Raw genomic sequence first — 23,769 nt, forward strand, 5'->3', positions numbered from 1 at the left:
TAAAGTTAAGATACGAGTTGAGTCTCTTCACATAAAAGATGCATCCAACGTCCACTAGCATATGAGACGGTCGCAAAAGAAAATGTGCCTTTTGGGTTGCCCCGTTCAAAACAGAAAGAAAAGTTACGGATGAAATTATAAAATAAAATAATCCTCTCTTAAATCTTTCATGATATCCCATCAAATATCAACAACCTGCCCTACGAAAAAAAAGTAAAACCAAACCCATTTAGATGCCTAGGGCTAGGCTATAGCCTAAAGGCATGTAGGCTGATGAAACGCTTACCTTGATCTGTATAGGTCGGCCCCATGCTTTTTTTTTTTTTTTTTTGAAAGTTTTGAGAGGTATCCAATAAGAAAACATAAGAAAAATCCCTTTCACGTTGGTGTACAAAAGAACCAAAATCCCTTGTATCTGCCCCCAGAAGAAGACTGATCCACAACTAGATATATGTATTATTTCAAATATATATATATACACACACACATAAGGACGCACCAAATCCCCTAGCTAAATTAAAAGAGAATAACGCCATTACTTACTAAAAAGCAACAGAACAACCCCATAAAAATGTTGAATCGTGGGAAGGCACTTCAAGCAACAACTTGAAAATATTTCTCTGACCCATGACATGCATTATCATGTCCTTGTGCCTTAAGGCAATAGTGCAAGTTATGGTCCATAAAACATTAAGTTAGAAGATGAGGTCAAAATAATAGTAAAGTGTAGGAATTAACCAAGCAAAGTAATTGAGCTTATATATGCACGTAATGTTAATTTGTTGGAAGATGTATTGTTGCTATTCTCAAAACAAAAAATTAATAGGAGGAATAACAAAAAGAGGGGAGGGGGATAAGTAAATCATGGCACATCAACATCAATCAGGTAGGCCAAAGAGAGGTTTAACTTTATCCAGTGAAAGGCAATAGGTAGGCCAGCTATGGCAATGGAGCCTCGGCTATGTAGGGGTCTGATCTTGACCTATGATTAGACTAGCCAGGCCATATATCGTGCAACCAAGGAAAAAAAAAAACCTTAGTTGAGGAAAAAAAAATAAAAAATTCTTAGTGATTTCTACCTAACTATGTCCTCCTCCCTTTCCTATTACTCATACTTTTCAATTACTATGTCCTCCTCCCTTTCCTATTACTCATACTTTTCAATTATAAACAGTCTATCCACCAACTATGGTTCTAAAGCCCTTGCACATAAGATTAGAATTTTAATATGAAATGTCCAATTTATTTTATATTAACATGTGTTTTATAATCTCTTGTATTATTACATTAAGTCACTTTTATTTATAATTTTTATTTTATAGATTAAGCATTTTCTTTTTTTCTCAAATTGTATTGAATTTGAGATCAAATAACATTTTATATACTTTTTTCGTACATAGAAAAATGCAGCTGAGCTGGGAAACTCCTTTCCCAAAAAATGTTTCAATACAAGACTTCATTCCCTCCCCTTCCTTTGTAAACGTGAGACTCTGCTTTAACCTTTTCAATCCACTGACGTATATTTTTATTCTGACTAAATACTTGCTAAAAGTATTTATACCTACTGTGGTTTTCTTTTTTTAATTAGTAATCATAGTTACGCAGGTTGAAAAGGCTGGATCTTCAGCAAATCGATAGGTACTAGAACTTGTAGCGGTTGGAGAAGCCTCACCATCTCTCCCTCTCTCTCTCTCTCTCCCTCTCTCTCTGTGCACAAGTAGTACTTCTGTTGCTGAAACCTATAGTAGTCCGAAAGATTATCATCTCAGATCACTTTCTGATTTACCTTGTAAATTAAATAGATCTTCCATAGCTTTGGATAAATACGAAAATTTTGCATTATTCACTTAAATCAGTACCATTCACCAAGGCCATATCTGCCGACCATAAGCACTATTAATCAAATATCCACCGCCACCACTTTTTCTTGCTGACCATATGGGCATGTTGGGCCTCCGAGACCTTGTTCTCATTGCTCCAACCTCTTCCATGCACCAACAAAACCAACCCATTTCTGCTGATCACCACCCTAACCTTCCTCTACCTTCCTCAGCCGCCCTTGGTGTAGGTCTCGGCATTTTCCCGCTTTTAACTGCCACTCCATGCATCACACCCTCAAACAATGGCGTCCAAGACTGCGGCAACTCTAATAACCCCAACTGTTGGACTCTAAAGAAAGGTCAAGAACTGAGTTCCTCAAACAAAGGTGGGATTGACGTCGAAAATGATGCTTCTGAGCAGATGTTTGAGAGTAGTGGGAGTGGTATGAGGGTTTGCAGGGATTGTGGGAACAAGGCTAAGAAGGATTGTACTTATAGGAGGTGCAGGACTTGCTGTAAGAGCCGTGGTAATGATTGTGCTACTCACGTGAGGAGCACGTGGGTTCCGGCAGCTCGACGGCGGGATCGGAGGATGTCGCTGGTGGGGGGTGATGGTGATGCTTCTTCCGGGTCTTCCTCTGGGGTTAAAAGGCCAAGAATTGAGGTGTCACCTCCTAATGTTAATGCTACGTCTCATGCTTCAACATCTAATGCTACCACTCCTAGGAGTACTGGCATTAGCTCTAGCCACCAAGGTCTTCTCCATCTCCCACTCTCTTTCTTTCGTTGTAACAAACTTTTGTGATGATGACTCCACCATAGAAGATAACTGATATGGTTTATTCAAGTAAAGAGGCAAGCTTTAGACAAAATGACAGTTTTATTGGATTGTAGATTTTGGGTCTCTTTCTCTTTAGATAATCTACGTTTCAAGAGGCTGATTCTTGGAATTGAGGCACTTGACGGATTTGGGTATTTTTTTTTTTTTTTGGAATAACAGATGCAAGTTTTAAACACTCCTTACCGCGCCAAGTTCGCGCACCGGCGGTATTCAGGTGTCACAGAGTCACAGCCGTGAGTAGTGGTGAAGCCGAGATTGTCTACCAGGCTACAGTGAGCATTAGTGGTCATGTGTTCAAAGGGTTTCTCTATGATCATGGGGTTGATGATAAAAACTCGTTCCCTTCTGTTTCACAAATGCATTTGGAAAGTAGTAGTCGGGGTGGAAGGAATAGGGAGTCCTCTTCTCCAATTGTGGCTCCTTCAAATGCTCATCCAAGCTCTGGCAGCTGAAGATTGCTCAATGGTAAGGCCTTAAAATACTCAATAGCTTAAATATTTCTCTTATGGTCATTGTCAGAGCAAAATGATTAATCTAGCTTGAAATAAAAATGCATCAATCTGAAGTGTTCTCCTTACTAACATCTGGCATTTGAATGCCCTGCTTCCTAAGATGTTTAACTTTCTTCTCCCAAACTTGAGCTTCCAACTTGTTACTAGATTTCTTTTTCAACGAGTTTAGACTTTTAATCGAGCATTAATTAATTTGAGAATGGATGGGTCGCTGTTGTTATGTCATTATACATCAATGGAGAAAAGGAAAAGACACTGCACATACTTTTTGTCTACATCCACTACAGAAATGCTAAAGGCGTTACCCTAGTGCACCTAGGAATGTACTAGGAGTTGAAATTTTTTGTGGGCCTCGAGTCTTTATTCGAGGTTCTAACCGCCTGTTTGCGCATTTTTGTTTTGAATCTCATGTTTTCATGGACTTGTAAAACTTGGTCAAGATTTTCTTAACAAGATGTTTGTGCATATCATTACTCCAATCTCATACTTTCATTCATTCTAAAACTTAGCCAAGGTTATACTCATTTAATCCCCGTACTTTCCCTTTGTGTAAGGGCACACCATTGTTTGAATTAGATACAATAGTGCCATGGTATTGTGCTTATGTGTATGTTTTCTTCAGTAAGTAGTGTGGTTAAGAATTCTGCAATTGTTAGTGGGATCTTTTGCCAAGAAGTGCTCATACCGGTTCTGAAACGCTCAGCCAATGGCTTTCTAGTATTTTCACCGCCTTCGAATGGTCTGGAATATTCCAAAATGGAGATATAAATGAAAATTGGACATTGCTGGGAATCATAATTGCATCATATTCTCATCTTCTTTTCTTTCCCCGCATTCTCGGACCAAAACAATACCTAATTAGCCATACAATGAAGCATGATTGTCAACATAACTTTTGAATTGATGATGCATTTGTATCCAACTTGCTTATGGTGCACCCTGAAGTGGGTTGAGAGTGGATTTCCCAGCAATCTTTAATTGTTGGTTTTGTGGTAATGGAGCAGTCTTTCACATGATAAATATCATATCACAGTCTCGGGAAGTCATTACTGACTTGTTGCTGATTGAAAATCTATTCATTTTGCAAAATATTTTCTCTCCTACTACATTCCTTAGTTGTTAAAACAAAATAATGAGACATTGCAGGACACCAACTAGAAACCGTTTGTCATATGGCAGGTGATGAATGAAATCCACCAGTACAGGTTCTTGGTTCTGCACAAGTTGAGCATCAGAATTGGTTAATGTAAATTGTCTTCTGCATAAATATATGAATGCAAATAGAGAAAGCATATAGGAGCCTTTCCTTCAGCTCTTATGTAAGAAAGCAGGCATGTCATGTTGGGGTTTCATGGAGATTCCTGTACAGTTTTGGAATGAAAAACTTGTCCTAAATGCTTTGATTCACTTTGAAATTCTGTTTCTTTGCAGCTAATTTAAATTTGTGAATCTTTCAATGACTTGCTTCTCTAAATTCATTTGAAAAAATTAAAAAGGAAAAGGATATTCCAGAAGGTATTCGAAAGACGTGAGCTGATGAACATATTCCAAACTAGTGTATAGATTACAGGCATGAGTTATTTACCACAAATACTGTCAAAACCTGGAGGGAGACTTTAGTCTAAAAGTATGGCAGCGTAACGTTGATCTTATAGGGTAATAAAACTGCACAATTGAAGATTCAAATGGTCTGGCTTTCCTTCAAGGAAGGGACTAGGCCACCCACCAGAAGAACAACAGCGGCATAAATGCTGTAATGGATGTTGGATAAATTAATTACTTTTTTCTCTCAGTTTCCTCAATAATTCACCACAAAATTAACATACCAACCCTATGCATTCAATATATGACATTGTAGACCCCAAAATACTGCTGGGTCTATTTGCTTCCAGCATCCTCTTTGGTGGTTGGACGCTAATTGATGACATTCTGAACCCTCAATAACACTGGGGTATAGGATGGTTAGTTGTATTTGGTCAAGTGATTATGAGAGTGCTGGCCTGCAACCTAGTTCTGGACATTCCTTCCGTTTCTTTTATGACAGACCAAATCAGCATCACAGATTTTGGGCAATCTCATGTTGCAGTTAGAAAACCAGTGTTGGAAAATGAAAATCTATACGGTAAAGAGCGGCGGAAGAGGAAAATGTAGCAAGAGACCGGTCCTGACTCCTGAGAAGAATAAATTATTTTTTTTCATTTATTTTTTCTTTTATATTCTTAAATATATATATATATATATATATATATATTTTTTAAATCACAATATCACTAAAAAATACTTACTTAAAAATTAAAAAAAATTATCGAGACCTAAATGTCGTGACTCTAGCATTTTTATACGGTAAAACGATTTTTGTCCGCAACTTTTGATAGGGCTTAATCGAAAGGTTTACAAAAGCAACTCTTTTATTTTCACCGACTGTATCTTGTTTTACTCCATCTTTCGTCAAAAGCAACCGTGCTTTAAGTTTGGAACAAGACCCATCTTCTATAAAAAGAAAATGAGAAACGCTACTATGCTGACTCACATTTATCGTTTTATTTGATCGCTTTGCAAAAAAATTATTTTTATTTTTTTATTTATTAATTAAGAAAGTGATTTTTAGTGTATTGATATATTTTTTTATTTTTTAAAAATATTTAAATGTATTAAAAAAAAACAACTCTAAGCGGTACGCCCAACGGTAAAAATGAGACGGCATAGTAGCCCCACTCAAATAAAATTTATACAACAAAATATGCCGTCTCACTCCTCATTCCCAAGCCCATGGATAGGACTCAAGGCAAGTATCGGAAGCCAACATGTTGGGTCGGTCTGGATCTGCGGTCTCTTGCCGGGGAAGGTTAGGACCTACCCTCATTTGTACTTAAATTTTTTTTTTATAAGAATTTTATGTTTTGTTTGAAAATTTAAAATATTATGTTTTAATATTATTATTATTTTGAAATTTGAAAAAATTAAATTAGGATTTGAAAAAGTTGAATTATTTATTATATTTTGTATGAGGATTTGAAAAATATGTAATGATAACATTAGATGAGATGAGAATTCTAAAAATACAAAGAATAAGTTATTCACATTCAATTACAATATATAATATAATTAATGTTGCTTATATAAATATCAATTTTAATTGGCGTGACATTTTATAATAAGATGAAGGTATCATATATCTTTATTTTGAAAATATTTAATAATTATTCCATTCACGCTAGTTAGCGCTAGTTTGGGTAGTAGAATATTCTTATAATACTCCACCGTTATTTATTATTTTATTATTATTTTTCATTAATATTCACTCCTATTTAATATTCTATCATTAATTTTTTATTATTATTTACAAATTATTTAAGATCACCTCACTATCCAATTGAAATCTTAAGAGAGGTTTAGATAGTAAGTTGGAATGAAAATAGAAAAAAATATTATTAAATTATTATTTTTATTTTAGAATTTAAAATTTAAAATTATTTATTATATTTTGTTTAGAATTTCGAAAAAGTTTTATTGTTTTGGTTGTTTTTTATACACAGCTGGAAAGATGAGATTGGGAGATTTCATTTGGGAGGGGTGGACATACTATTAGGTTAAAGGGCCAGTGGCCACTCGCCCTTCAGATCGACGTGGCTGCATCTATCCATCCAAAAATTTGCTGTGAATTACTCCCATTATTTTTTGGGCATGATAGATACATAGAATTAAATTTATTATTCATCTTAAATCTTATTATTTTTCTATTTACACGTGTATTTTTTAAGTAGTTTCATAAGCTAATAAATAAATAAAAGTAACTCTAAACGTGACATATAAACTCATATGACACTGAAGATGACAAAATCAAGTATGAAAACATCATTTCTACATCATATGTAATCAAATCCTAACCAGCAACCAGAACTAGTACTATATATATATATATAACTAGATATGTTTTATTTTAAAATATATAAACAAATGAAGAGAAATAGAATAGTTTACACTCTTTCAATAGTGCTGCCCCCATTATCCCACGTAGTATTTTTGTATGCTTCCATCCTTACCCATCATCAGGCTTATATCTAAAGTTATACAAGTGAGGGCATATACCCATATAGATTCACAAACATATAAAGATATAGAGTTTTGCTATATACAGTCACTTTTGTATACTTTTCATACACTCTATTGATGTGATTGGTCAAAATAATTATTTTATATTAAAAAAAGTAATGCGACCAATTACATTAGTAGAATATATAAAAAGTATGCAAAATTGACTGTACCTGAAATTTTTAAAAGAAAAAAGGTTATATGGTTTACTCACTTTGGATTTGAATTAATTAAATAATCATATCCCAAAAAAAAGAAAGAGTTGTGCTACAGATCAAATACTATTCACGAGTAATCCGTAGCACACGTGACCCTTTTAAAAAAAAAAAAATTCTCCAAAACCGACACATTTCAACCCCTACCCCTACCCCCACCCGATTCCCTCTCTTAGCCCACCCAGCCTTGCCGTGTGCCACCTGCAGTCACCGGCCACCACCATCGTTAGCCTCCAGCCTCACCGTCAGTACTGCTGATGCTCGTGTACTCCTCCCTCGCCGCGCCGCATACTCCTTCCTCGCCAAGCAACCGAATCGTGTTCGACCTATCTCCACTGTTGTCGGCCACCCAGCTATGCCACCGACCATCTCACCGGCTCCCCTCACATCGACGACCCTCCAGCCACCTTCGAACCTCCATGCGCAGCGTCCTCTCCACTCGCGAAATGGGTTTCACACGGATTTAGTCCCAAAATGCCGCTGCCCACCGCCGTAAACCAGCCAGCCACCACCACCGAGCCCACGACCTCCCAGCAACCCCTACCGTCAAACCCAAGTCACGACAACTCTCCATCACAACTCAGATCAGTCCAACCCGAAATGGGTCTCCCCCTCTCTTGCCACCATGCCGCCACCGTGCACTAGCCTGGCCACCACCACCGAGCCTCACGACTTTGTAGCAACCCCTACCGTCGAACTCCAATCACGACAACTCCCTCCTTCCTCTCCATCGCAGCTCAAATCAACTTCGGTAGCAATGGAGTGTTTTCAACTTTTCGAATTCGTGGGGGAAGGGAAGGGGGGCTACGTGGGACTTTATCAATTTGTTTAGTAATAAATTTATTAATTTATTTAATCGCATAAGATATATTTTGGATGAGGCGTGAGCAGTTACTCTCAAGATTTTTTCAAATAATGCAAAACGGTCCACTTGACTAAAAAGCCTGCAATGAAATGACACACTGAGAATGTGGGTGAGAATTATTTTATTATTTTTTATTTTTTTAAATACAAGTCAATGAAAAAGAAAACGTTTTATAGTCACATTAGCCTCGAGAGTGCTAAGTTGCTAACCCATTATTCCCTCCTAGACTCTCCAACCCTTCCGAGCTATCAGTATCAGCAACAATATTATTCTTTCACTAAAAGGACAACCCATATATATATATATATATATATATATGTATGTATATATATCTCTCATAAAATCTGCAACTCAAACATGAATAGACAAAAATATATGCTTGGTCAATGGTTCTGCCCTGTTGTCCAGACTTATTGCGCTCCCACTCCTTTTCCATCAGGCTTTCAAGCATCCTTTATTTTTGAAAATTCATGTGACACCACCATTTTAAGGAGAAAAAAAAAAAAAAAAGAAGAAGAAGAAGAAGAAGAAGAAGAAAAACTAAAATAGAAAAAAAAAAATATATAGTTGTCAACTTTGGGTGAGATTCAGGACTCAACTTTCTAGAAGATGGTCCACCTAAATCTTTGTACATAATTGATTATTTTGAACTCCTCTACATTTGCCGAGAAAAGGAAAGAATCACTCCTGTACATTTTATTCGATACTCCTCACCTTCTGGGAAACTTGGATACAAAAAGAATCAATTCCAGTATAGATTTACCTTTCTGCTAAATCCTTTACAATGGGAATAGGCTAAAGAGCTCTGGTTCCAACTTTAATATATACGTTCGCTAGAACATATGATACTTCTGTAACTATAAATTAAAGATGATGGCTCGGGGAATGAATTACAGACCATGTATGTCTGACTCTGGCAGCCATAAAACACCCTCCAATGATCATGTCAATGGCCAAAATAATAACATTTTGCCGTTAATTGAACTCATTTCCTCTGAAGACCCACTATACATGGATGGCCACCTGCTGAAAGTAGGAAATATGTAATCAACCTATACCTTCGATCAAGTGTCTTCTACAAAAACTCTGAAGATGAAATCCCGAAAGCGTTTTGAGTATTGCCTTGGATCCACAGCAGAGATTGAAGTGGGGTCATATTGGAATGATTTGTATGCGTGCTCTAGCTTTTTACTAATATCATAGTCTTGTAGAATGTCGATTATACCAAAGAAAAGGATAACATCATGTAAGTCTCCTGTTGGTTCTCCAACCAGCTGAGTTTCACAGTCGCTTCTTCTCTCTATCCGTTCAGCCCATGCTGGCATATTTATACCTAATTTACTGGATGCACAACTGCAGCATACAATAAAAAGAAAATGATAAATGCAAGGGGCTCACGAACCATGGTAGAAGATTTAAATGAGTCTAATACAGTATCACGAAACAACCAAAATTATCATAAATCAATAAAGATCATATTGTGATCCAGTTGGGCAGCCAGCAGCAACGCAAGCATTCAGGATTTATTTTTAAGAACATTCTCAATGGGAGATGATAAACTCGATAATTAATGTTGATCGGGAAGAAAAATGCATGTCATGGTGGAACAAGAAGTAAAAGTCTCATTATTCGAAAATATTTTGACAGGAAAACTACCTGTGAAATCAACATAAGCTTTAAATCAGTGACTAGTATTTGAAATCTTGGCAAAATGATCATAAAGTTGATGTACCAGGTAGGATCACAACGAAGCTGGTCCACTTCTGCACTAAAAAGGCAAGAGGCTCCGTCATTTTGAGGGTCTCCATTTCCTGCAAGACAAGTTCATCTTTTCAGTAAGAATCCATGTCAAAACTATGAAAACAGAGATGAGTTCCACATAAGACATAATCAGTATGAGGGTGACCTTCAATGGTACGGCTCCTAGGTGTGAGTGAATCCCCATGCGAAGTTTCTTGGAAGTGAAGACCAACCAATAGACTGTAGTCCATAATCCTCTCCTGTTCAAGAAATTCGCAGTCCCTGTCCACTTGCCTGCATGAAGGTAGATTTCAACTTACAGAAAATAGAATGTAAACCATACAACACTTTCAAAAACTTCTAAAAAAACTCTCAATTTAGAATCACAGAAACAGAAAGTATGGAGCAGAAGTGCCACTTTCAGAGAGTGTTCTATTATGAGGGTATATAAGATTGTCAACACGAGGCATTTCTTAGAAAGAATAGTTAAGGGAGTTAAGTGAATACGTACAACAATGAACTGAGTTCATAAGAGTGGTATCATGTAGCCATTACTTCCATACGATGACATGGGTTTTTCTTTAAATATGGGGAATTATTCCCATTCCCATCATAAGCATTAATGAATAATTTTACTAGATTTCCTTCATTCACTTAAGAGCTATGAGCACAAAAATGCTGATAGTAGTCACGATTATAATCCTAAACAAACCAAGTTTAAATTTTCAATTAAATATACATCGTATTGTAGTAGGAACTAACACTTTGACTCCACCCCCAATCCCCCATCCCAAACATTACCGTTTTCTATATACTAGGGAAAAAAATGGGAAAAGAAGAAGAATGAGAGAAAAAGGAAATAATAATAGAAATTGACCTGCAAAACTCCGGGAAACAAGCTTTCTGCAACCTGAATATATAATTGAGATCAAGGTCCTTAAGGGTTATCGTTGGATCGATTTCTGCCTCCGGTTTCTCAGTTGTGCGACCATGGGAAGAACCTTTCAAGTCAAACCGCCTGTGAATTGCATACTCAGCACAGAATAGATTCCCCATTATGACAAATCGTACCTGAAATGCATGAAAGTTAGCACGCCAGTATTTTCTTATTCTTTTTCATAGTAGATGGGAGGTTCTGTACAGCTTGAGATTACCTTCTTCTGTGTGGCCCCAGTCAGTTTGACACAATGAAGACCATAGAACTTGGTGACTAGAGTGTTCTCAAAGGCCCGGACATGCTTATAGTAGGCTGGGAGCATCCGTAGAAGCACCTGCAACCATGTTGGCAAGTGATGATTTCGTCAGGAGAATATCCAGAATAAGTAGTAATAGGGAAAATATCATGTAAAATGGCTATTGGCAGCAGCATCATTCAGCAATAACATGAAAGTGTGAAATATAAATTCAAGTCGTATCTACCAATTCATGGTCAGAAGGAAAAGAAGTTGATGTCATTCCAAAATTACCCCGAAGCTAAAAATAATTTTTAATAATTAGCAAAACTCGATAATTTGATAATTATTCAACTGTGAAGGGCAAATTCCGGATATGTAATAAAAAGCTCAGATATAGCATGAAAGTCTTTAGAAATTAAAAGTTGTGCAGGCATGTAACATCATTTGAAGCTCAATGTCTATCTCAAATTTGGGAGCAGGCAGCAGAAAAGGAACTCACTTTTACTTCTGCCTTCTTCATGGTTTTTATCATGTATCGGTCATCGTTGGTCAGGTAAAAAAAGCTTCCGCTTTTTCCAGGGGATGATAGCTCCCGAAGGGCATCATTCCCACATATTGATATCATGTAATCTGCTGGATCCACCTTGAACAAGTTCCTGAGAGTCCTGAAAGTTAAAATATGACGAACTATCAGCCCTGAATGTTTCAAGTCCAACCTAAAACAGGTATGAGGGGGTATCATAATGTTTAGGATGTTATGAATGAAGCAATTAGTCATGGTAACTTAGTCTGCTTTCGAATAAACGACTTGAGCAAAAATTTCGATTGTTCTGTGGGGGGATCAAAGAATATTATATAAGTAAAATATCAAGCTCTTTGTGTTCCATGTACACATTATATTTGCAGAACTAATACAAAACATATCTGAGAGTCCACTCTCTCGTGGCAACACAACCTTGATGAAGCTATACCAGAGAAGACTAAAGAAAAAAATCCAATATGCATTTCCCAAAGAAAACTATCGACCAGGAAGTAAATCTTTCTAGGCCTGACCTGAAAACTACCGGGCAGTAGTCCTTCCATTTGAAGTCAGCCGACTGGTGAGGGGGGGTGTGCTTGGATCCTTCTGGAGGAAATTTGGTCCATACTTTTTCCTTGGGATCAAAAGCCGAAGCCTTCAAATCAAGGGTTGTCTTTGGAGCAGGCCTTGCAACAGAATGTCTGTGCTATGGCACAACGAATCAGTTACGTGCAATGGAGGTCATTATTCTGGATAAAGATTAAGCAATTTACTTCTAAGAGAAAAAGTCGGCAATATGTCAGTTTTCATACACTAGAAATCTTAAAATATGTCTAATGTGAAATGATTTTCCAAATAAAAACTATTCTCTGATCTTATAATCCTTTCACAGTGACCCATAAATCACAAAAAATAGAAGTATAGCAAATACTTTAGCCTCTTTTTTCCTTGTAGGCCTGGTTAATCTCACAGACTTGTACATGAGCACAGATAATTCAAAGGGTTTAATAAAAACCCGTTTTATATTTTATCATTGTTGCCCTGCACTTCCGTCCTAGCACTCTTCAAGTTTTCCTATTTAGCGCAAGAAATTTCAGAGCATTTCTTCAGAACATTGGCATGCATTACAGCATACTGCAAAATATTTGCTACAAGCCAGAGTGGAAGACTTTTGTAAGCTAAAATAGAGACAACTAAAGACAGGAATCAACATATAAGATCAGTGGAATAGTTCAAATGACTGAAAGCATATTATAAACCTCTGCAACAGAAAAATGATTGGTGTGGAACGTTCAAAAGATTTAAAAAGTTAAAACACATTTCATGCATTCAGTTCTGAACCAGATAAAGAAATTTGATCTCTGAATAAGGAGCTCGTAAATGCTTTGTGTTTCATTGCGATAAACAATGAGAAAATCCTGGCTTCATTTCCTCAATCCATTATGTTTGAAACTTCTATGTTCAGAAACATAGTCAGGATTTCAAAAAAAAAAGTGAGAAGAAACTAAAATTCATACTAAGGCCGAAAAAAAAGCCCGAACCAAAACAAAACTACGTGAGGGAAAACAAAAAGAAAGCAAAAAGGAGTAAAGAACCAACAAATCATTAATACCTTATCCCTAACTGCAGATTGAGCATCAGCTCATAGTTCTTATGCCCTTTCGATATGGTCACCCCCTGCCTCTTCTCTGTCTTTGGTCTCAACTGCTGCGGTCCATTCCCTTTCTTAACCGACTCCTCAAGCTGAAGATTCCCCAATCCCTCAACTCCATTGAAATCAGCATCCCCATCATCCTCCCAGTTATAATTATTCACCCTCCCATCCATCGACATCCTCTTAGGCTTCACACTTCCGTCATACCCTTTCTTATATATCGGCTGCTTCTGCAAGAACTCCCCCTCAATCCCGGGCCAATTTAACATTTTCTGAGAGGGAAAAATCAACACTTTCTCCCCAGGACAAATTTTACACTCATTCAAATCTACTTCAAAAACCTCTTGTGGATCCCAATCCAAATCCCCATCAGAATTCCCTGATGGATAATAAGTACCATTCTGGTTTTTACCATCCTTACTCCACATCCCCACATAAAAACTCCCATCCGACCACCTAAAAGTCCCGTTACCTTTTGGCAACCCATCTTCCCAAAACCCATCAAACCTATTCCCATTGCTCCAAATCATTGTCCCATTCCCATTCATTAATCCAATCCTCCACTGTCCAATATAATGGTTCCCATTTTTCCACTGATACTTGCCTTGCCCATCCTGCAGTCCACGCCTCCATTCGCCCTCGTAATAATCTCCATTGACAAAGCTCTTAGTCCCTTGCCCATGCTTTAAGTTCATCAACCAATAACCTCTGAATGTATCCCCAGACGAACCCGTGTAAGTCCCTCTCCCATCCATGTATCCTTTCTTGAACTCACCCTCATAGGTGGCCCCAGAGGGCCAGCTGAACTTGCCCTTGCCCGTGGTCTTCCCTCTGTGCCATTCGCCGACGTACATGCAACCATCTGTCCAAAGGTATTTGCCGTGGCCATGTGGAACGTTATCCACCCACTGTCCAGTGTAGAAGTCGCCATTGACAAGGACTTTCTCGGCGTGGTAGACTTGGCCTGGACTAGGCTCGTCGTCATCGGCATGTGCCACGGACATGGTTGTTCTTTTCTTGGCTAGCTAGCTTGTGATTTGCGTACTTTTGCTTCCGAGGCCTTCGCAATGCCAACGTTCTCGCTGCTCGCTCATACCTCAGCCTCTCTCCACTACAGTTTTCTTGTCTCTTCAGGTTCATCCATCGATACCCAAATCATGAAACTCTCTCTCTTTCTCAATTTGTTATCTTCAGAAGCAGAAGGGACATTTCTTAGACAAACCCAGCAGGGTGCAGAACGGAGGGAACTGAGAAAATGACAGAGACAATAACAAAAATAGGAATTTTGTTTGATGCGGGGTTGGTCTAGGGAAATGGCTGTTCCGGATTTTGTCAAAACACTTAAAAAAAAAAAAAAAAGAGATGGAGGTGTTAGATTGATGACAAAAGCAAAAAAAAGTGGTTCGTGCCAATGACGGCCTTTTTCTTTCTTTATTGCTGCGTATATTTTTGTTTTTTCTTCTTTTCTTTTCTTTTCTTTTTTTTCTTTGTTCTCTCTTTTTGTCTTTTTCTGTTTCTTTCTTTGGTTTGGGTTTGAACAAGAGATTCAACACATTTCTCTTTGATTCCGGATATGGCTCCTTGAACTACTATCAGACCAAACAGTTGGAGGGAGGAGGAGAGAAATGGTTGTAGCGGTGTGATGTGCTTTCCATTTTTAGTATCACATATAGACCAAACCATGTTTTTCTTTTTTGGAAAATACTATATCCATGGAAGATTTCTACATCTTCTATCGAATTTCATTTTAATTTTTTTTATTTAATGATTAATAAAATGTTTTTAAATTAATTTTTGATTTTTTGTATTTTTAAAAATGTTTAAAGGGTTTAAAAAAATGATTGAAAAAAAAAATTACCTTTCGTTGAGATTCTCTCTGGTGTAGCATCATCTTTTTTTCCTTTTTGTTTTCCAATGCTGTCCTTGCATTTGGACTCAATTACACATAGCTCAAATTTCCTTTAAAGAATTTGTAGTTTGGCACTTCCAATTAGCGTTTAGATTAAAGTGTTAAATTCTGTAAGACTTTTTAAGTCTTTAGACTGTTGATCCTAATTATTTTCCAAAGCACATGAAGGAATTCTGGAAGCTTGAAAATTATGATAGAGTTTTAGGGTTATGTGAATTCCTTTGGAGAAATAAGATAATTATATATGATAGGGTAGTAGATACTAGATGGCAAAAAGCAAAAAATGAAAGGGCAGAAGTGAAAATTAATCAATCTTAGAGGGGATGTGTCTTAAATATAGAGGGCTTATATCAAACTTTAACTGTAAAACACGTCTCAAAATGGTCCACTATCGTGCAGCCTAGTATTTTTTTAGACAAGGTCAAACCCCCCAATCCATCCTAAATACCAACAGTCCCACAAAAGCTTTTCGTTGGTTGGATCCAAAGCAGGCATGATTACCTGTCTCTTGGCAACCCATGATTAAGCTATGATTATGATGGCTAATAAAAAAAAAATACCTTAATATATATATACATATAAATATTAGAGAACGATCCCAGATGCATTAGTTCCGAGATGAACTTAATATAATGATTTAAATAAATAAAAATAAATAAAAAAATCAATAGTTTATTTATTTGGAAAAAGAAAATACAAGGTTAAAGAAAAATAAAAAATAAGATTAAAAAAAAAATCTAAACTTCAGCAAAGTATGAACATTAGTCTACATCCATATTAGATTATCTATTTACTCTCTATATTATAATAAAATATTATTAATTTAATATTAATGGTTTTTTGATAAAACATTAAAATCTACAAGGGAGCTACACGTCAAATGGTCAAGAATTTTAAAGACCTTTTGATAAAACAGAACTTAATGGACTTAATAGAAAAATAATAAAAGTTATTATTCATAGTTAGATAGCCATTTATTATAATAGAGTAGATATATGTATACATATATCTCTTCAAAGTAAATATTTCTCTCCATTCTACATTTTTTTTTGTCTTGTACGTTTGTTTTTTTAGTTTTGCCTCGAGCTAGGTCAACATCGATCGTATGTGCACTTTCTTTTCTCTTTATAGACTTCTCAGCATAAAAGGATAATAAAATATATTATCAATATAATACAAATAATAATATCTATATATTTTCATCAGTTTAATCTTTTAGGATGAATGGTGATAATTTCACATGATATTAGAGTATTAGAAATATTGAGTTACTTTGCACTTTATTCATTTAATTAAATAATATTTTACATGTTTGGATTACTCATTGAAGGAGAGTGTTAAAAATATAATATAAATAATAAAATCTACGAGAATTTATTCTCATCAGTTTAAACTTTTTAAATAAGTGGTGATTTTTTAAAAATTAAGAAAAAGAAAATCACTGAAGCCAATCTACATGGTATCATTAAAAGACTCTAGCTCTTAGTAGAAATATTGTGTTGATCAGCTCTCACTATTTAGAAAAATGTTGCAGAAAAAGAAGATCGCAAACGGGTCTGCATATATATATATATATATATATATATATATATATATATATATATATATTTTATATTTTTGCTCAAATATGGTAGATCAATTATTCATCCAACGAGAGAAAGTGATCCTGGTATAAATTACATTATATAATGATTGACTTTTAAGTTGAGGGTAGATAGCTAATTAAGCTAAAGGCCGCCATCCATGCTCCCAAAGTTGAAAGTGAATTAATAATATAGATATCTTCAAACACGTACAGCAATGTAAAGGTGGCACGTACACAATCATGACTGGTACGTCTTAATTAATAATTAATTAGTAGCCAAATGATACGTACTCTCAGCATTTCATATTTCGAAGCAGTCGTCGTTGTTTCTTTAATCAGAGCATTAGAGTTCTAATCATGTTGGGTTTACTACTTCTCTTTTAGATAATCGATCGTGTGGATTTCAGCAAATTAACATGCATCAATATTAAGTACTACTCTTCCTTAATTAGTTGGCTCTTCCACTCAGCAATTAATGATTGCCATATGTAATGGGTTAATTAATTTGCATGCTAGCTTTTGATTTTTCACCTAATTAACATGCTAGCCCAGCTAGCTTTCTTCCTGTATTAATTATTTGCTCAAGAAAGAAAAACCTATTTCTTGTGCTTTTTGCTTTGCGTTACCATAAATTTAACAGGCTAATTTACTTGATTAATTTGTGCATGCTGGAATATTGTTTAACTAATTAAATCTATATCTTTTTATCTGTTTAATATTTTAGAATAAGTGATGATTTAAAATAGTATCAAATAAAGTGCGCAAATTAAAATCCTGACTTCATATATATATATATATATAATGTCTCATTTAATTAAAATATTTACGTATATATATTCAACCTAGGGAGTTATTAAGTAGAAATCTAGCTAATTCACACATAAGGAGAGTATTAACATATATATTTATTTAAATAACTGAACTATTTGTTATTATACGCTTAGGCCTAGTTTGTTTTCACAACAATTCTTATCTCATCTCATCTTATCTAATCATTATAATTTTTTTAAATTTTCATACAAAATAAAATAAACAATTCAATTTTTTCAAATCTCAAAATAAAATTAATATTAAAAAATATATTTTAATAATATTTTATTCAACTTTCAACTTTTATCTCAACTCGTCTCATCCCGTTTTATAAGACTTTGGATCGAGAAATGGGAAAGCAAATTAAAGAGTTAAAGGTCATACCGTTCATGTTATTAAAAGAAACGCTGCATTAGGTTATTGAGCTTATAATACGTACATGCAATGGAATATTACTTCTAAAATTGAGGTTGCAGTAGAAACAGCGCGTAAACCCTAAAACCCTCAGGTTATATGGTTTGAAGGGGACCCCTAAACTAAATGAATTCTTGGAGGCCCTAGCTGGTTGTAAGTAGCCAGGATAGGTCGACTGAGTCATTTCCTATTTATGGAGATGGCTACCCAATGGCTGTGGGGGAGACATGGGGGTTCCGAATTGTCAACATAAATGTAGACAAATGTTGATTATAAGATCACACACTTGCCCACCATGTTATAGGATGGTCTCCTATTGGGGTTGCTGCATTCACAGACAAATAAGCCTTTGTCGCCTGATCTTATTTAATATCTAGGCACACTTCAAACACACATCTTGTCAGCGAGAGAGACAGAGACAGAACATTCAACAGGAATTAATTAAGATTCATCGATCGTGCACAAAGTCTCGCTGCGTGACCACATTTTTCGTTTTCAAAGCCTTCGGAGTTTAACGATGACAAAAATCTAATACTATCATTCATTGTTTTAATGGAAATTGACATCTTTTCTCTACTGTAGGCTGTAGTGGATTGGAACTTTTTAGCCGGGGCTCGCTCTTAATTTATGGTGGTCACAAGGCCTCGCAATTCAGCCTGGCCGAGCTCTAGCCTACTATCCCACCTTTTCCGGGCTTTAGCCCGAGTTTTAGGTTTCTACTTTTGCTCTCTCTCTCTCTCTCTCTCTCTCTCTAAAAGTCGTGAAATGTTATTATGATATATAACCAGATTTAATTAATTAGAACATCATCAATGATCTTATCCCAATTCATTCATCTTTTAAAGCCAATTAAAGCTAAAAGAATTTAGACACTTATTGCTTCTCCAATTAATAGAAGGCTCAATGATCATTCATTCAACGAATATCTTCTAAAAAAAAGCTATGCTAGCTAATGAAGATATAACGAGATATAAGATTTAGAGCGTATATCTTTGGAGAATTTATGTAATTTAGGCCGTTTGACACCACTGTGTATTGGTTGTCTTGATGGTACATTGCATTTAATGACGCTCGTCACTCATAAAACCCACGCGTATGCATGCATGCATGCGATCGAGATTCATTCAATGGGCTGGCAAGAAAGATGCTTTGAGATCTAGTAGATGCAGAAAGGATGGCAACAAATTAACTATGTGCTGCCATGCGCATGATATAATTACGAAGGGCTCCACGCGTACTGCATGGCCGGAGTTGGCAATTGTAATTTGTAACTGGCAGGCCAGGTCCGCCAGGAGGAGCCTTACTTCGATCACTCGTAGTCTCAAACGTATGTGCAGCCAATTAATTAGAGTAGCACCTTAAGTACAAGTGCAGCTGCATGCATGCATGGACTGGTGCAAACGGAGAGTGCTAGTTGGGCCGGTCATGACGTGGGGCATGCAATATCCCAACTTAAGATCAGCAGCTTGCTCTTTCAAGTTCTGGAATTATGTATGTTTATCTACTATCAAGACAGATTATCCATTCACATGATTGTGTTGCTTAATGTCAGACATGTTGGGAGAAATCTTAACAACGATTTAGAATGACCAAATCAATTACCAAACAGCAGAAATAATATTCTCCTACTTTGTGTGAATCTGTTAAGAAGTAGTTTAATAGAGAATAATTTAAAACAAAATCATACACACACAAAGAGTCAGTAACTTTTTACGTGGAAAACCCTTCAAAGAGCTAATAATACTCTTGATCGGACCATAGACAACGCCGATCAGAACGTTTGATGGAAACTATATGGTCTGCTCTGTTTTTGACAGCTTCTTTGTCTTCTTCTTCTCTCACACGTTTTTCATACTCTCTTTCTACTAATAGAAGCAACAACACTTAAGATTTAATAAATCTAATTATATTGGGTCTAAACCCTCTCTCCATGTGAGCTTAATGGACTCACACAGGCCCTCCTCCATATAGGAGGAAACCCACACAACAAGACAAACAGTAATAGATCAACTCATTTAGATACTCTTTGATAATTCACGAATTAGTTTTAGCTATATAATATATATATGAGTAATGATAAATACAGTTATGAATTGGACAAGTGTTGTATAATCTTTTTGAAAAAGAATGTGATCTACTATTAAAAAATTAGATTCTTATCATTTATGTCTCGTATTTAGTCACATTTTTCAAATAGATTATATGGTATTTATGTATTCCATGACTGAAAATATCATTTCTTATAATATATATCCATGTACGTTAATGTATGTATAGAAAGAAGTACTTTGTCAGTTGAATAATTGATCTATACGTACCATGGCTGCCATCGATCGATCGTTCAAGTCCGTGCACAGCAAGTCAGCCAACGTTCTGAAACTAGAAGGAATATATATATACAACATGCAGACTATGTTCCCCATAACCTAGTTTAATCATGGATCGATATTATATATCTATCATAAACCTGTTGGATTTTCCTTGTACGAACCGACAGCTAGTTAAGGATCATCGATCCTTCGATCGAAAAGTGTACATATTAACTGGAGACGGTTTAATTTGAGTTTGAAGCTGTTTGAACACTATCTATCTATCTGCATGCTAAAGATCGAATGGTACGTACAACGTACGGATACACGCGAGAGCTGGAGGGTCTATTTCATTCTTATTATTCTCAGGACGCAATCTGAATCGGTAACCTAATTCAAAACTTGAAACTGCCGGATTAATTAAGTAGTTTTTATCAAATCTTCACGAAGCCCAGTATCTTAGCCGATTTGGACTGTGCCCATGCAGTCCTTTACTTAAGCCTGTTAGCTAGCTATGTCTAACAAAGCCAACTTTGGGCCAGCCTTGTTCGATCGTCGCTCATGAGGCTTGGCTTTGAGCCAACTTTTGAACTAATTATCTTTTTATGCCATGGGATCATCGTAATTCCTAAACCTGTATTTAGAATTTACTATATATATTGTATTATTTCCATGAGGCCGTTATATTTGACTATCATCTTAAATAAAAGGAAAATACTAGTCTAGTTACAAATTGATTACATAAAAATAAACTTACAAATTGACATGATTTAATATGATTTATCAGATCGTAAAATTATTTTTATTATAAAATAGATCTAACGGATTAGATGAAATCACATCAATTTATAAGATTGTTTTTATGTAATTCTTTTATAAATATAAATAAAATCATCGACAACTTTTTAAATATAGGCATATTATCGAACCACATAAATTATACGTGAAATTAATTCGGTTTTTGCTTTCTTTAATTTCTCTTATGTTTTAACACTCGTTACCAATCATCCATATTGTCAGGTCATAGCTGACATGCCCTCATACTATCCAATTTTTTTAAGCGTTGAAGTGTCCAGAACAATGATTAATTTAACATGGTAGGTATCAAAATGTGAGGTCTGAATAACTCGATCCTATGACTTTAAAGCCATGCTTGTTATAATGAGGGAGTTTCAGACAAGAAGGGGTTCAACACATGAGTAATTAATAATGAACAATTTATCTGCACCCAGCTTAAACAAAAGAAATTTTGAAGTTATCTAGCCAAAACCAACATTTCTCAGATATACCAGTACTACATCGACCAAAATTCAAAATAAAAGGCAAAATAGTAATTATAATAAGTGAATTAGTAGTAACTTAATTCAAATCAATGTCACGTCCATTCATTGCGTCATGAAGAATCACAGATTTTTGTTCTTTCTATCTGAGAATTACATATATATATCATAATCTCACTTACAGCTTGCCCCCGCGGAGACGCAAAGTAAATGAATGCAAGGCTAGAAGAACTTTCTTCAACTTTTCTTTGGCTTCTGCATTGATCAGGTTTCCATCTTTATCGAACTTTGCCGGAGGCTCGAACGCGTTCAAGCAAAAGAATGGTTTATTAATGAAGTGAAGATCAAGAAAAACTCCAACTTGGCGAAGATGATACTGCGCTCGTTCTCCACCACCATTTCCTCCAGTGCTTATGACTGCAGCAGCCTTGTCAGCCCACGCATTTGGTGGTCTAGATCCCCAGTCAATTGCATTCTTCAGAGGTGCTATATATATCCAAAATTATAAAAGCCATGTGTTTATTTTTTCTTCTATTATTTTATTTTTGACACCCCAACTTGTAAGGTGGAAAATGAAAGCAAGGGATCGGGTTTAATATTCATGATCATGTGCAATATACCAAAAGGAAAAAAAAAAAAAAAAAAAAAAAAACTTTATAATTTAGACACATCTCATGTATTCCATGCACTTTTAAGTTTTAAGAGCAAGCTGGAAACCATTCCAAGAACTTGATCTTATTCTGGTCTAAATTTGGCAAATGCTAGCTGATGTCAAAAATAAAATGAAAGTCGTAAAGAAGAAAGGAGATCAGTACCAGCGAGGGAGAAATTATACTCGGGGGAAGCAAACAGAACACAATCAGCTTCTTTTATTTTCTGACGGAAAGCTTCAACAGCCGGTGGAAAAGTTCCATGGCCTTCAAGGTCAGTATTTAGCATCGGTAGTTGCTCGATTTCTATGTACTCTATTTGCATGTCTTTGATCGACTCCTCACATAGTTGGATTGCTACAACCAAACCATATGATCAATACTTCTAGCTGCTAGCCCATTTCATGTCTACATATACATGATGCAGAAATTAATCAGGCAAGGAAGGAAGTTTTACCAGCACGAATGAGACCTCGATGGTAGGAACGTTTACGAAGAGACCCAGAAAGAGCTGCCACTTTGACAGCTACAGGCTTCGCTTTCCGGCCTAGTGCCTCCATATCTATCTCTCTCTCTCTCTCTTTCTGATCTTTCTCTCTGCAAGTTCTTTCTCTCTGCCCTCTATATGTAGAAGTACTTGTCTCTGCGAATGCAATGCTTGCCAAATTTATATGAAAGGAAAACATGGACCGAACACTGATGCTGTTTAGTTTACTTGTTAATCAAGAAAGGTTAGGTCATGGATGATGATAAAACTGTTCTAATGTTAAATCAGAATCAACGGTTCTGCATCTTGACAGGCTATTATATATTAATGCCAAGAGTCATGCAGCCTGCCGCCCCCATCATGCCGGCTAGCACAAATCTATATTTTTATTTATTTTTTAATATTTAAATATTAAAAAAAAATACATCATAAAAGTTACTTTATTAAACACTAAATAAAAATAAAAACTTTATTAAGTTGGGAGACCATTTTTTAACTAAAGACGCCAACCCTTGGGCCCGTTAGCCCATTCTTATAGAAAACTTGGGTGTATCGAATAAGAATGGATATTTATAAATAATTGTTGTTATATATAATTTAGGACACATTGAAAAAGCGAGATGAGATAAAAATTTTATAAATATTAATAAGATAGTTTATAAATAGAAAAAATCTTTGCATCAACCTATTGTGCGCATCAGCCAACACACACCTGACGTGTGGACCGGGTTCACTAACCAGTGAAGCGGTTTTCTCAATTTTTGGCTTCGCATTTGAGGGAATCAAATTCGACCCCCAAAATTGAATTCCAATTCAAAGTTTCCCCTCCCGAAACTCCTTTTCTTCGTTCCCCCTCTTGACCTCACACTTCGTCTTCTTCGATCTCCTCCC

At 35.9% G+C, this 23,769-nt stretch overlaps 3 protein-coding genes across 4 annotated transcripts; 1 reads left to right on the top strand and 2 right to left on the bottom strand.

The window, feature by feature from the left end:
* The first annotated feature begins 1,556 nt into the window (after nucleotides 1–1,556).
* On the top strand, nucleotides 1,557–4,580 carry LOC121240066 (protein LATERAL ROOT PRIMORDIUM 1-like). 2 transcript variants are annotated; one of them, XR_005935435.1, is made up of 4 exons: nucleotides 1,557–2,575; nucleotides 2,821–3,126; nucleotides 3,796–3,880; nucleotides 4,009–4,580. XR_005935435.1 is itself a non-coding variant. In XM_041137519.1 (3 exons), exons 1-2 carry the CDS (start codon nucleotides 1,939–1,941, stop codon nucleotides 3,111–3,113), a joined length of 930 nt encoding a protein of 309 aa, XP_040993453.1. In that variant the 5' UTR covers nucleotides 1,563–1,938; the 3' UTR covers nucleotides 3,114–3,126; nucleotides 4,353–4,580. The 2 variants fall into 2 exon arrangements, 1 of the variants encoding a protein (XP_040993453.1); XM_041137519.1 differs by lacking the exon at nucleotides 3,796–3,880 and having other exon boundaries at nucleotides 1,563–2,575; nucleotides 4,353–4,580.
* Nucleotides 4,581–8,906: 4,326 nt separating this feature from the next.
* LOC121238075 (phosphatidylinositol 4-phosphate 5-kinase 6-like) lies at nucleotides 8,907–14,463 on the bottom strand. The gene is made up of 8 exons (XM_041134933.1): nucleotides 13,393–14,463; nucleotides 12,314–12,481; nucleotides 11,760–11,925; nucleotides 11,240–11,356; nucleotides 10,963–11,156; nucleotides 10,252–10,379; nucleotides 10,078–10,156; nucleotides 8,907–9,686 (listed from the first exon to the last, which is right to left on the bottom strand). The coding sequence occupies exons 1-8, from the start codon at nucleotides 14,436–14,438 to the stop codon at nucleotides 9,410–9,412; spliced, it is 2,175 nt and encodes a 724-aa protein (XP_040990867.1). The 5' UTR covers nucleotides 14,439–14,463; the 3' UTR covers nucleotides 8,907–9,409.
* Nucleotides 14,464–21,750: 7,287 nt separating this feature from the next.
* Nucleotides 21,751–23,078, bottom strand: LOC121239760 (NADPH:quinone oxidoreductase-like). Its single transcript, XM_041137072.1, has 3 exons — nucleotides 22,849–23,078; nucleotides 22,557–22,748; nucleotides 21,751–22,227 (listed from the first exon to the last, which is right to left on the bottom strand). The coding sequence occupies exons 1-3, from the start codon at nucleotides 23,075–23,077 to the stop codon at nucleotides 21,920–21,922; spliced, it is 729 nt and encodes a 242-aa protein (XP_040993006.1). The 5' UTR covers nucleotide 23,078; the 3' UTR covers nucleotides 21,751–21,919.
* Nucleotides 23,079–23,769: the final 691 nt, after the last annotated feature.

Source organism: Juglans microcarpa x Juglans regia, chromosome 7D (assembly GCF_004785595.1).
Source record: "Juglans microcarpa x Juglans regia isolate MS1-56 chromosome 7D, Jm3101_v1.0, whole genome shotgun sequence".
NCBI lineage: Eukaryota > Viridiplantae > Streptophyta > Magnoliopsida > Fagales > Juglandaceae > Juglans > Juglans microcarpa x Juglans regia.